This window comes from Anas acuta, chromosome 26 (genome assembly GCF_963932015.1).
Source record: "Anas acuta chromosome 26, bAnaAcu1.1, whole genome shotgun sequence".
NCBI lineage: Eukaryota > Metazoa > Chordata > Aves > Anseriformes > Anatidae > Anas > Anas acuta.
The window spans coordinates 4,127,069-4,141,230 of record NC_089004.1 but is presented as its reverse complement, the minus strand read 5'-3'; the positions used below and the strand labels follow the sequence as shown (position 1 = coordinate 4,141,230).

Genomic DNA, 14,162 nt, shown 5'->3' with positions numbered 1-14,162 from the left:
ACAGAAGTTAGGGAAGAAAAGGGGTTCACTTAGCATCCAGCTCAGGTTGCCGGATTTTTATCGAGTAAAATTGATTTGCCAGGCTTACTTCCCTGCTCACAAGTTTCTCACCATGCAGCGTACACATTATTCAGCCTCCTGTCCTTTGAAGATGCAAAGGAGCTGCTGTCGAAGCCAACAATAGCTAAGGCTCTGCATCACTGGCAGGATGTCGCTGTAAAGGTTACAGAATTGACTTCTAAGTGACTAGCCCAAAAGCTGAGAATACAGGGGAGCTGACCTTGGAAAATTTATCTCATCCTGTTTAGAGTCACACAGAACTATTTGCCAAATCTCCTAATATAAAATATTTCACGTCACGGATTGACAAAGTTCCTTTCTTACCCTTCCTTCCGTCCACACCAAATCCGATAAGTGAACGCTCTCTTCTCGATGGGAGAAAGCTCAGAGGATGAAGGTCCGGTCACTTTACGTGCTAAGGACAGAAGTCCCTTTTTTTTTTAATGCTGAAACAGGAAACTCTGTCAGATCCTTCTGGACAATTCTATTGTTATATTAGCAAATACAACCTTTGCTTAAGGTGAAAGTGGCAGAGGGCATCTCTGCCACATCAGTTCAAAGGAACTGGAGATGAAAGAGGCAAAGGAAATCGCAGCACCCCGTGGCCTGCTGCAACGCTGCCCTGTTTTATCCTCAGTTTTCATCCAGTCTGAATTTTGGATGTCACAGAAGCAGACGCGATATTCAACTTGCTTTCCATTCCTTGTCAGAAAGTTTTCGTTTTGATTCAGCATCAAACTATTCGACTAGATTTTTCTTTACTGGTACAACCACAAGTCAGTGCTGGTAACCTGCGTGTAACGAGCCCAGCTGCCTAGCAGCCGGGCACCCAGCTGGCCTTTACCTCTCTCTGGCCCCGCCACCATTCTTTCCTACAGCTCCTCACAGCACACCTAAGGCAACCCCGCATCCAGTTTGCACAACTTACACCACTGCTGCCAGGCATGCTGTTCTCTATCAGCAGCCACGTGCAAATTAGTGGCTGCAGCAGCGTCACTCTCTAATACATAGTATGGGCACGCCGTGCCCCAGGCGACCGACTGGCTACACCAGTTCTAATCTAGACTTCACTTTTTTATTATTATTATTATTAATGCACTTTTTTTTTTTTTTTTTTTTTCTAACCCACATGTCAAAATTGGAGGGACAGCCCTCTGGGCAGCACGGCAGAGTTCAGCAAACCGTAACTCTATGCTTCACTCTGCTTTATCAAACGTTTTGCATTTTAGACACAGAACTTCGAGTTCCCGTTTTGATAACCAGTTTGTTCTGTAGCTAGGAGACACACCCTTTCTTTGTAAATGTTACAAATCAAGCATATCTAATCCATTATTCACTAGCTGCTGCTGCTGCTTCCCACTTCCATCTCCTATTAGGAGGTAGCGCTCGTGCCAGAAATGTCACAGTGGTCTCATGTGACAGGTGGTATTGATTTAGCTTCGTTGGTTTTTAATGTCACTCCTGTTCAGTGGGAACACACGGTGAGCGCACACCAAGCCGCAGCAATGTGGCAGATCTGGACAAGAGCTATCAGCCAGTCCTGCACTGGGCCGTAGGACTCTGGAATGGCATCAGCACCCTGCTGTAAGACGAGAGATCTGATTATTATTTTGTGCTCCTATCTGCTATGTTATTATGGTTGAAATTTTTTTCGTGCTTGTAACTATCGATCGTAAGACTTGGATTTTGAGGTTTTGTTTCAGGTTCTTCGCAGAGAGAACAAGAATGGAGGTGACTGGAGGTGACTGGTCCAGTATCACACAATGAGCAGTCACAAACAGACCTTCACCTGCCCACACTCTTCTCTTTTACTAAATGCCCCATTAGCAGAGTAGCTGACAGTTTTAGAAAGCTGCTCACAACCTATCAAGTCTGATGCACAGAAGCTTTGTAAAATAAATTCAAGGAAGCGTATGTGCAAAACAAGCTTAGCGACTACCCAGCCATAGCAACCACTGTATACAGTATTCTGCTCCTACCATTCCTGCACAGCTTATCTACTGTGAAAATCCTTCCAAATTATCAAATCCAGCTGTGTCTGAAGACACAGCTTAATCATATGTATTATATCTAAGAGTCTGTCACCAGGAATGTTTGCCAGAAAAGCTTGGAGTGACCCATAGTTACTGTTGCTGCCAGTCTCAGAGGCACTGCATTCACCAGCCTGACGTGACCCAAGTCTCTAAAACATTATTATTATTTTTTTACTTGCTGCCTGAAAGTAGCTAGTCTGCCAAGAAGCCAACCAAGGCCCAGCCCTATGCCCGATAAACATCTCTCCATTTGGATTTCCCAAGCTTTTGGGAAAGTTAGGCAATTCTCACTTCACAATGTTTGCAACCCTCTGCAAGCCATTTCTATATATAACATTATCCTGTGAGGAGAAGCACATCTGAGCCCCATGCTATGAAACTGAGCTGAGGTCTGAAGTCACAGATCGTACAACCTCCACCCATACCTTAGTCAAAAATAAAAAACTATCACTCCATCTACGAAACGTCGCAAAGCCATGAGTGATTGTTTGTTCTAAATACTGCTGGCACAGATCTTCAAAGTGTTTTTGAATTACTATAATTACTAAATGAACTTCAGAAAAGCAAATGCTGCAACTGCCAATTGACAAAGCAGTCATTGTGTGCAGGCAGATTGCTGGCCACTGAGGCAATTAATCCGTTTGGTTTGCCAGTGCAGAAGGTAACATTCTTCCACTGGGTCAGAGGTAACCAGCAGCTCAGTGCAGTGCTGGAGGCCCTACGCTCAATGGTCATGCGAGATAGCACAAAAGGTGTCAGTAGCTATGGAATTCAATCTCCGTTCCCCCAGTTTATCCATCAAAATAACAAACACCTATGAAATGTCAGTGCTCTAAAGTTAAATATATCTCTTTCTGATTTTCTAACATGCTTCTTTGTATAGGAATTGCTGCTGACTTGGAAGGCTAAATGTTTCCTGGGGGCTACCACTGGTAATTCCCTTCCAGCTCAGCTCTTTTCAACTGAACTGCTAATTTAGAAGTGCTAAAAAGTTACGCGGTCAGTAGCAAAATTCAGCTTTAAACTTGTCTGCAATGAAGCACCACATCTTTCGCAAGCTGGAAAAAAACGGTTTATTTCAAGTATTAAAGGGGAAATGTTATAGACAATGATGAAGGATTAATGGTGTATCATTCCACTATCTCACACAAAAAAATTCCAGTTGTGCATTCAACCTCTGCTGTAAAAGAACAGCTCAGCACTGAAATGCCTGCAGGCAAAGTAGTAAACAATTAGAATTCAAAAATAGTTTGGTGACCCAGCACTCACTAACGAAGCACAGTGAAAAGTCAAACATTTCCCAGAAGTTTTTTATGAACTATAAAGTACAAATGTCCATAAATGGATTGCTACAACTATAAATTTCTATTAAGTTCAAGGTAAGTAATAGGCTTCTGGAATGGAATCAGCATTACCACATAGATGAGCAGCTAAAGTGAAAAGCTGTACTTTGCTGTATAATTACTCATTTGGTAATTATAAATATCTGGCATAATAAATTTGAAGCATGCTGTTAAATGAACAAAAATACTTTCCGTAAAATTGTTAATTGTCTTCATTAACACGATGTTTTTGAAAGAAGCAAAGAGCAATTCTGAAACAGTGTGTCCCCTATACCGGGATACATTCAAAGAAGCAGCTGAACTTTCCTAAGAACTCAGCTGTGACAAACACAGCTTTTCCTTCACCTTCCTTTTGCCTAGGGCTGCTGCGATGACCAAACAGAAAAGCATAAAATACCCCATCTAGTGGTTATAGACAGCAATCGAAATGGCAAAGGAAGATTTTGGAGTAAAAGGCTTGCTTTCTCAATATGAAACACTGTAAAAATGAAAACACCAACATTTTACAGATTGATGCTCCAGGTTTGCTTCTAACTTATCACAAGCTCCTGAAAACTGCTCTTAAACTGATACAGGAAACCTTTCCTGCAGGCTCTAATTTTTTCCAGTATTAAGTTTTCAAAATACTGTCTCTAGTTTATTTCAATCTTTATTTCCTTGTAGTAAGCTCTTAAAAAATACTACAATTGAGAAAAAAACTCTTGACCAGAAGAATTTGTCTCAAATGGTAGTGGCTGTTTCTTTTTTCTTTTATTTCTGTCTTGAAGATACCAGCCTCCCTTGCCTTCCTCTTACAGTGAAAAAATATTTGTACAGGTGAGGCCTATACCATACGGAGAGTACTGTGTGTACTGTTCTACGGTGCCAGGGTCACAGTGTTTTCTTGATGCAAGAGCATCAACATAACTGCCACTGAGCGAGAACATTTGTGCATACAAAAAGGGGAGCAAACATTGCGACTGCATGCAAATTCAGCCCTTCTTCTAAACTGAAGACGACTGCAAAAACAAACATTGATCTGGGAAGAAGGTGAGCCTGAGAATAATTTTACCTGTCGACACTCTCTGAATCCAAGCCAGGCTAGCAACTCAATAGCAGCGTTCTTTTCCTACACCCTACAGCTGTATATGTACACAACCTCGTAATTAAATATCCTGTTGGCAGCAAGATCCTAGTTCAGTACAGTAAAGCTGTAAAAAAAAAATTTAAGACTTCAACTAAGCGTTATTTATATTCCTATTGAGTAAATGCCTTTTACAGGAGTCATAACGTTTGCCACAACCACATTAAAAAGAGAAGACTATCTATCTGAAACTTGTTCAGAGCTCAGTGTAAACTGCTCTTTATCTCTGTTCTTTCCTCAGTAGGCACTATCAACTAATTAGAAAAAGGAACCAAGTATCCAAACACAGAAAATGCTCCCCGTGGTTTCACTGAATCCACTGACTGCACAAGGTGCAAGGGTAGGCCTTGGACAGCCTCCTTCAGGATGTGACAGGTGGTAAGAATTGATTACAGACATTCATCACACCATTCGAGCCTTTCAACTATGCTTGTGGCAGTTTTTTACAAAATCATTTTAGTTTTGGGAAAATTCTGATAAAGAGAATCATACTGATGAATATAAAACAAACTACAATTAACATTATCCATAATAGCCAGTTGACTGATTTCTTTGCATGCTGTTCGAGGCGGTCGGATTCATCCTTGAGCTTCTCAAAGTTCTGGTCTGCCATCCTGAGAGAATGTGATAGTGTCTGGGAGGCAAAGAGAACAAATGGTGTATCAGGTGACATACACAGGCAATAAAATGCACTAAGCTTGCCCAGGATTTAGATGAAATGCTGCTGGCAAACCTGAATGGTGGGAACTCTTATCATGTGGGGATGACTGTACTACCTGTGACTGAGTTGTAAAAACAAGGTCCTAAACAAATGGATTTAATTTACTTTAAATTGTTCCGGTTTTCAAAGTCAAGTACCAGCAGTTCCAAATATGATATCATTTACGGAAGCTTTCCAGCTCCTGCAGTCAAAACCCTTTCAGTTTCAGGCATTCCAATTTGAAAGTTCTCACCACTGCTTCTTACAACACAGAAAAGGTTCAGTTACACTACAGAAGCAGACATACTGCCTGCGAATCCCCCCACTCTAATCTAATCTGGAAGCAAGTTACAGCTATTGTTTTTAGTATAGCTGCAGTTTAACCTTCTAGGTTGCAAAAATGAGTTTAGCACCGTAACGTGCGCTACCTGGTTATCTTGTTTTATCACGTTCTGTGCAGCCAGAGTGTTGTTTTTGAGACTGCGAGCCAAACTTAGCATTTCTTCAGCTAACTTCTCCTGCATGTCCTGGTGGTGCTGTAACACAGCATCCAGCTCAACTGCTGACTGCTTCTCATCAGACACAAGGCCTCTGCAAGAGCACAAGGAAAAACAGATTGGAATTTGTACTTTCTTGTGGGTTGATCTCCCAGTGTTTCCCCAGACTCCGCAACTCTGACAAGACAACAAGAACACGTAAATCAGATGGTCATTATATTTAGGTTTCTACCAACAGGCACTTCACCCAAACAGCAGTTTGCCTGTGATTTAAAAGTCATTGGCAAAGCAGTTCCCAAAGCACCAAGTATCAGAATGAGAAACGTTGACTTACTTCCGCTTCCTTACGTTCAACTCTTCAGAATCTGGAAAACAAGTAAAATTTGTGTTTTGGCATACTACAAAATCCCATGTAATCATCGGCTGAAGAAACAAGTTCTCTGTGAGGGATTTTCAGATGTTCAAAGATTTAATCCCACCTGACCCTCTATGCCAGGGAATATGGATTTCAAATGCCTACCTGCTTTCTACAGGGAAAAGAGAACTCATAAGATCACACGTTTGGTTGAGAGAGAAAAAAAAACACAGATGAATCATATCCCTGAGGGCATGGTTTAAGCCCGTGTGTTCTTTTTCTTGGTGTTCTCTTTCAGGACACGTTAGATTGGCCTAGTTCCAGCCACTGTAACAGTAGCTATGGAAACCACAAATTAATTCCTACCGGTTCCCTAGATGAATAACATGGCTGTATGTTTCAGCGGAATTAAACACCACCTACTCTGAGCTGCTATGGTCACGTGATTTATGTAGACCAGAAGAGAACAGGGGCAACAGTAAACATAAACTGTTCTTTCTAATGCCACAATTCTTTCCCTGTAAGACTCAGGTCAACTAAAGTTAGAGAGAACAAGAGATTAAACTTACCACTGATAGCCAAGGGATCCTAGAAAGCAGAAAGAAAAACAAAACAGATTACAGTGGGCAAGTGAAAATGCTTGTAATGTATTCACAGCCACCAAAGGCAGCTGAATGCAACAAGAAAATCTATAAACTGACAGTAAAGAAGCAGCAGCACCAAAACATACTGTACCAAGCAGCTCACTCCTCATCTTGCCTGTGCAACGAGCTTTTGTCTGCAGATGAACCGTTTTGGTAGCTGGGGTTCTCTCTTTGGTCGTTGTAGGTGTACGCCCAGGGGCCAAGAACTGATTTGCCAGCGCCTTTTCAGTTGATGAACTCTATAATTAAGAAGAAACAATGAAAAAAAGTCACAAACATCACATACTGCAGTGTGAGGCCACCTGGATATGTGGCCAACATATTGAGGAAGCACTTCCACAGCTGCTTCACACAAAACAGTGAAGTCAATGTGAACAACAGCACTGACAGTATCAGCTCATTGGCATTTTGTAGATCTCCAGATCCACACGGTACTGTACAAGAGGGATGAGGTACAAGAGGTAATGTACAAGAGGGATGAGGCCTAACAAACAGTACCTGCCCCTAGATTTCACATCACAGGAGCAGGGAAAATACTGGCAAGATGCATTCTGTGTTTTTTGAAAAGTCAGAAAGAAGTTTCAGATTCATACAATACCACCTTTTAACAAAATACAATATATTAATTCATATTTTATCAGGGACTACCTGATCAGATCTTAAACAAGTGTTATTTTGAGACATAAGATGAAAAGAAATATAGAAACAAGGCAACAAGGAACAAATAGGTGGATAATACTTTCAAAATCTTTTCAAGCTGAACTAATATATCTTACCAATTTTTCAGCTTCTAGAAGTCCCTTTAGAAAGTCCACTTTGCGAGAGTATTCATTCAGCAGTTCTGGGGCAGGCTTACTATTGGAATTGAAAAAAACACAACAATGAACCAATGATAATCAGTAAGCCTCAGTGTTTTCTATTACTTAAGATAACTTTTCAAATTAAACAAAACAACACATGGTTCTTCAAAGAATAAATAGCCCCAAGCTAGGAACACTCCTACAACCCCCTAAGAGCCACCTTTTCCAAGGCACTGTGGATGCTGCTGGCTCAAGCCCACAGCACACCCAGAGGTGCATGGACACAGTGTGAGGCCAAGACCTGATGATCTTTGAGGTAGGTTCCAATCCTTCTATGATTCTACAAAGGAAATGTCTGCAACCATGACAGAGCTGCACAGCTCCTCGTGGTGCTGGGTTGTGCCTGCTGTACACACACAGTTTCCCCTTAACAGACAGGTATCTCCACAGGGAAGCGTACATATTCCTGGTGCTTGGGGGCTACGTTTGGCTTATAGGTAACAGACTGCTGGCAATACCGGTCACTCAGGTCTTCAAAGTGCTTCTCACCTGGACTGCTTTTTCAGCTCTCGGAGCATGTCTTCAAGAGCAGCCACGTACTGAGGAGAAAAAGTTTTTTAATCGTCAGCATTAATGAGATACATTCTGCCTGGCAGAGGCTGCAGCACGGCTAACAAGAAGGCTTAAGTTTTAACGCTATAAAACACCCGCTACCTCAGTTTATTTAGAGCAGCCGAACCGTATTACTGCGGGGCGAGGGGCTCCCGGGCCGCCCGCTTTTCCCGGCCGGCCTCGTCCCGCGGCTCGCTGCCCCTGGACGGCCGGGCCGCGCCTCACCTTCTCCAGCCGCCACTCCTCGGGGTCTCGCCGCTCCGCCGCCAGCGCCTCGCAGCGGCTCAAGAGCCGCATCAGGTTCAGCTCCAGCCGCGTCGCCGCCATGGCGGACCGGGGCCACCGGAAAGCGCCTCAGCGCCTCTCCCCGGAAGGCGGGCGCCATCTTAGGGCGGGGCGGGAGGAGGCGCCATTTTAGGGCGGGGCGCGGGGCGGGGCGGCAAGTTGGAAAGATCTCTGCACGTTTTTATTAAAAAAAAAATAATAAAAAATCCCACATCTAAACCAAAAAATGTTCCCCACGCAACCACACAAGCCCCTACTAGGTCCGAGCAGCAGGGTGGCATCGACACAGCGTCCGCGGTAGTGCTTTTCCCTCACTACTCTGACCTTTGAGAAGCAGCACCCAGCATCACCCACTTCAGACCAATTCCACAACTTTTTGTATGGTGCTCTGCTTTAAAGCCTTTTACGTGTTACTGTGCTTTGGCCTGAGGGATTTCACCACACAGATACGAATTGTGAGGAGCTGAGGTATCTGCACAGCATGAGCTCTATGCTGGACTGTGAATTTGGCTCAACGGGCACCAAAACACTTCATGGTGACACCAGTTTTGCCATTTGTGCTTCCCCTGTGTGGAGAGCTTTCCCAATATCATTTGAAGTGCTAAGAAAAAGCAATTCAAAGTAGTGGCTTCCCATCTAAGAATTTGTTCACTAAACAAAGCAGGTACTGGCAAAAGAACGATAAACTAACACGTATTTTTAAAAAGTGCAATGTATTAATAAACATTTTTATACATTTTGGTCTCCGTTAAGGCTATTACAACATTAACCGTTTTGTAAACCACACAAAGTTGTCATAAAAACATAAAAAATTTAAGGCAACACACATTGACGCAAAGTCACTGTTGGTCCCATTAGAGTCCATTGTAAGGCAAATGGAAAAAGGCACGGCAGCAGAATCAGGGGACATTATTTTTTTTCCTGTACACTCAATCCATGTATTTGACTCAATATAAGTTTTACGTTCTACTTCCTTGCAGGGTTTTAATTTAAAGTGAAGCATATTTATTTTAAACAACCTTGCTTAACCCTTACAGTACTGCATGTTTCCAGGCTGTCTCCCCAGCAGCCACTAAAAAGAACATGAAAAGTCCACAGACTCCAAAGGGTTAAAAACAAAGCTGCAGTCAACTTTTGAAAATCCAGACAGCTTAAGTATTTCATTCATCTGTACAGGGAATGTGGGAGTAAGGGTCCGAAAACCTCCGTTTTACTTTTGCTGTTGGTTCATATTCGTTCAAAAGTTCCTGAGCATGGGCCACGGCAGACCCTTGTGCAATGTATACAGAGTGGATTTTATCAGTTCGCCTTGCTGGCTGCTCCCTTCGTTTCACCACTATTTGAGACTCTTCATTAGCTGAAATCCTTCCCTGAGATTCTGTACATTTGAAAATCCCAGGAGGAAGCTTTATATTTGCTGTTGGCATCACTGGAGTTCGACGGGGCACTTTAATCTTGGACAGCGTTAAAGATAATCTGCGTCTTGAAGCCAGGGATGCAGAGGAAGAGCTTGAATAGGTTTGCAAAAGGGAAGGCACTTTGCAAATGTCTTTGGCAGGCATAGTGGAGCTCTGAGCACGGCAATGTAATCCAGAAAGTGTAATTCCTTTAAAGAAAAAATACACTGAAAGCATAAAAATGTAATCCGATATAAGCAGCTGTGACCAGACAACATCTGGTCACCTGGCTGGCTGTATGCAGTGAAATATGTAGAATAAAAAAAAGCACACACTACCTTAATACTGACCTTCGGTATCCATCCGTCCTGTTCTCTCCTCTAGCAGGCTCTCTGTGCTTGCTGAGGTCTCAGAGTCTACATTTTCCTCATCAGAGCCTCGCTGATCAAGCTCAGGTAACCGGTAAGTTATATCTTCCCTACATCAAAAGAGAGACCATAGCACTCTAGAAATAATGTCTCTGATATTTAAAAAAAAAAAAAATTAATTTAAGCAGTACGTATCTCAGAGGTAAACCATCCTGAATAGAGTCATTAAATAATAATTTTCTTGTCTAGTCCTTTACATTTTCCTTTTCACCTTCATGAAGGCCTATATAACATAATTAACTAGATCATTCAGAGACATGGTTTAATGGGTGACATTGGTGGCAGGAGATGGTTGGACCAGAAGAACTTGAAGGGCTCTTCCAACCTTAATGATTCTACGAGAAAAGTATACTGCTTTGCTGTCTGTATTAACTCCAACTGCAAAAGGGCATGACCTACAGAGATGGAGGGTTTTCAAAGCTGTTACTTACTTTTCTTCTTTTATCGACTGTAAGCGATCAATGAGAATCTCCTTTTCTCGGTTATCAGCTTCAGAAACCTCCTCTTCTTCATTCAGTGAGTCCAGTTCTGAGTTGCTACTGTCATTTCCTTTGACCTGTGGGCTTTTACTCTGCAAGGCAGTTTTATGAATTGGTCATAAGAAGCTACCCAAGTCCTGACTGTCTGCTAGTTCCAAGGTGGAAGATAAATGAGTAGGACAAATGAAAGGCTCATGGAATTGAAGAGCTGTTAGTTACTCATACAAGTGTTTCAAAAGGTAATAGTTTTTCTATTCACCTGATTTCTGTGTGTTACCTTTTTTGAAGCATAGTAGTTTGATTTGCCAAACTAACCTTAATTTTAGCAGTTAATTATAAGACAAATTATTACACCCAATACAAGTTATATTCAGCATATCTATAAAATACCAGAGCCAAGGCAGAACGGGTCAGCAGCACTGCATGCAGTCAGGGGAGAAAGTTTTACCAACACATGCAATCTCCATTGTTCAAGAGTTTTTTCAAACCAAGTTACAACACATGTAGAAAGTTTAGTCATGCAATAGTACCATAAGAAAAAAAAAAAACATGCACTCTGAACATAGGCAATGTACATACCAGCATCCCCTCATAAGGGGAAGAAAACCCAAGTTTTACAGGCCAGAGCTAGAGAGAGATAAAGACCAAATTCACTATAATGTGACTTCTGAGCAGTCAGAGGTGGTGGTGGTATTTGCTTTTTGAAACAGTACAATAAAAATAAAGCATATTTGCCCTAATAGAATGCAGCATACTTTTTGTCCACTCCACCTCTGGAGTGAAGGAACTCCTCTGCCATGCAACAGACTCCACAATCTTAATTCTATTGATTTAATTATATGGAAATAGATTTAGACCACTATAAAAACAGACCCCCACTCCCACATCCTTTAATTATCAACCAGACTCCAGTACAGCTGTATATTTAGCAGCCACCTACAGTTTTGGGCAAGTGCAAATCCCTTTTCTTCTCTTCTCACAATTAGTCTTTGACTTATCAAAGAGGGTGGACAGGAAAAATAAGCAGCACATCCCCTCCCAAAGAATTAGTGGGATGCTTTCTGCTGGATGGTGTGGTTCTGTGGTTTATTTCAAAAACTTACCGTATTCTGCCGAAGCAACGAGAGTCGTCGAAAAGCAATGCTTTCAGCTGCTTCCAGCTGATTTATTTCATCCATTTTTATCTTGTACTTCCTTATCTGTTCCTTTATCAGCATCTCTACACACCTGGACAAAAGGGAAAGAGTTTATTGAGCAGTCTCATGCTATAAAAGCTCTGGGGACAACCATGGTGGGATGAGATGCCTCTCCTGTCTTGGGGATATTTCTCACACACACAGTCTGCAATCAGACTCTCCCAGTGGTGCTTTACAAGGGGCAGCACCGCATGATAGCAGGATGAAGAGTCTACCCACCACAGCAAGCAAAACAGGACACAGAGCATTGCAGGTAACAGCACATGCTCTGCCTGGAATAACTAGAACCTATAATGCTGACTCCACACAACAGTGGCAAGTGAGCAGCCATAGTGATGTCTGTAAACTGCTTCTGTTTTCTCTGCGTGATTTCCCTGTGCTGGTACAGATTCTAAGATACAAAATGATCCCGCAGCTGCCTTTTTCCACCTCTAAGCCCCTATAGGTGGGTTACAAAAAGCTGTCATTTTCCAAACTGTTTTCATTGGAGGCCAGATATGCAGTGAGTCTTTAGAGAGCCAGAGCTGCTAGAGGGTGAGGAGAACAAAAAGGATCAGGGCCAGAACCTTCTTCAATTCAATGAAAACTTCGAAGGGGGTTTCCAAATAACAACTCAGACGGGGGTTTCCAAGTATGCAGGAGTCAGTTTATACAAGTCATAACAAACAGTAGGGTATCTCAGCAAGATGTATATGCTTAGTGTACAGTCCCTGACAAAATATTATGCTGATGTAAGATAGAAACCTAATTTATAAGACTTATACATCAGTGAATTTAAAAGTCCTGGAAAAAATTAGTTGGAACATTTTCTAACATGAGTATCTGATATAAACACAGATTATGAAAGTTAAGACTGAACCACAGTTCCTCATGTTTTTGTCAGTTAGAAGAGTTATGCTACACTGAAGTTTTGTCTCTTTCATAATACTAGGCAAATAACTAATCCTATTAACAAACATCCTATTTTATTCTTTGTAAATTTGAGACAGTTGGAAGGACTCAGACAAAGACGTACAAATTGTCAGCACTAGCAGAGCCAGTATACAGTAACTTAGAATCCTCAGTTTCTCAGCTTGATGTGAATAAGGTTGTAACAAACTCAGGTGTCAGTAGTAGCCTTTCACCATATTTTGAAGGCCTACTTTGCAGCAGGCTGCTAAAACTTACATGGTTGTTTTTGAAACATCTTTCATGCTGGTTAAAGGGTCTGAGGTATCAGGACAACGCAAGAGGCACGGAGCAAAAACAATGGCCAAGGCATTGGGTGACATACGGTTGACATCTTCTATCAGAGCCACTCTGAAATGCAATGTTTAGAAAAAAAATTAAGCGAAACTTGCTAGAATATCAGCCATCTGGTCAAACTTTGCCAGAGTTTGCTAGTTCCCTAATACAGATATAAGGAGGCTCCTCGGGTACTGAGTACATACAACAGTACAAATAAGTGTTTTTAAATTGATTTCACACCTACTAAATAGAGAAGGTTTCATGCATAAGAAAAAGGAACAGAAAGCCACTAAGGTTAAGCATGTGTCTGTTTTTAAGCAGAACTATCAACTTCAATTCTTTCATTTTTAAACCAGCAATACAACCTCTACACCAACACATTCAAGGGGGCTAGGCTTTTAGAAGGCTAAGAACTCAAACGAGTCACACAGAGTTTTCCAACTGAAATAATTAAACTCATTACTTGACTAGATGGAAGATGAGTCGTTCCAAGGTGTTATGATTTGCTTGTGGAAGCTGTTCAAGGACGCTGTAAATGGCACAGAGTTGCTCCTGTTTTTCTGGTAGTTCTGCACAAGGGGAGAAAGCACAAAATTTTAATTGCTGTGCAACACTAGTGGAAAGGAGCCAAGCACCTTCTGATACTGTCTCAAACATTCTGCAATAGATAAGAGTTAAATTTCTTAGATATCATTTCACTTACTAATTGGTGTAACTGAATGTTAAAATAGCCTTGATGGCACCGCAATTTACCTACTTTTTCAGATGCTGTTATTGTTAGCAATCATGAGACGATGCACCATGATCTCCAACAATATTGAAGATGCCCTACTGCCACTGAAGGTAAATGAATCTAAGGGAGACCTATCTAGATCTAGTCCAAAACATTAAGGAGAACAAAAAAAGAACTAAGAATCTTGCTGTTTTTTGAAAAAGAGATTGTATAGTGACATTCAGCTACAAAAAAAGGGAATTCTGAAGAA

At 41.7% G+C, this 14,162-nt stretch overlaps 2 protein-coding genes across 4 annotated transcripts in view; both read right to left on the bottom strand.

The window, feature by feature from the left end:
• Positions 1-3,152: 3,152 nt before the first annotated feature.
• Positions 3,153-8,569, bottom strand: USE1 (unconventional SNARE in the ER 1). The gene is made up of 8 exons (XM_068661429.1): positions 8,393-8,569; positions 8,105-8,154; positions 7,532-7,610; positions 6,842-6,994; positions 6,681-6,699; positions 6,091-6,121; positions 5,688-5,850; positions 3,153-5,193 (listed from the first exon to the last, which is right to left on the bottom strand). Exons 1-8 carry the CDS (start codon positions 8,492-8,494, stop codon positions 5,011-5,013), a joined length of 780 nt encoding a protein of 259 aa, XP_068517530.1. The 5' UTR covers positions 8,495-8,569; the 3' UTR covers positions 3,153-5,010.
• Positions 8,570-9,146: 577 nt separating this feature from the next.
• MYO9B (myosin IXB) overlaps positions 9,147-14,162 on the bottom strand; it is a 45,391-nt gene continuing 40,375 nt past the window's right edge. For 2 of the 3 annotated variants that reach the window (XM_068661417.1, XM_068661418.1), the window contains 7 exons: positions 13,643-13,748; positions 13,120-13,251; positions 11,860-11,983; positions 11,336-11,383; positions 10,709-10,848; positions 10,200-10,327; positions 9,147-10,058 (listed from right to left, as the gene is read on the bottom strand). In XM_068661417.1, coding sequence (XP_068517518.1) covers positions 9,613-10,058; positions 10,200-10,327; positions 10,709-10,848; positions 11,336-11,383; positions 11,860-11,983; positions 13,120-13,251; positions 13,643-13,748 — 1,124 coding nt within the window. In that variant the 3' untranslated portion in view covers positions 9,147-9,612. The remainder of the gene's footprint in view (positions 10,059-10,199; positions 10,328-10,708; positions 10,849-11,335; positions 11,384-11,859; positions 11,984-13,119; positions 13,252-13,642; positions 13,749-14,162) is intronic. The other variant, XM_068661419.1, reaches the window with a different exon arrangement.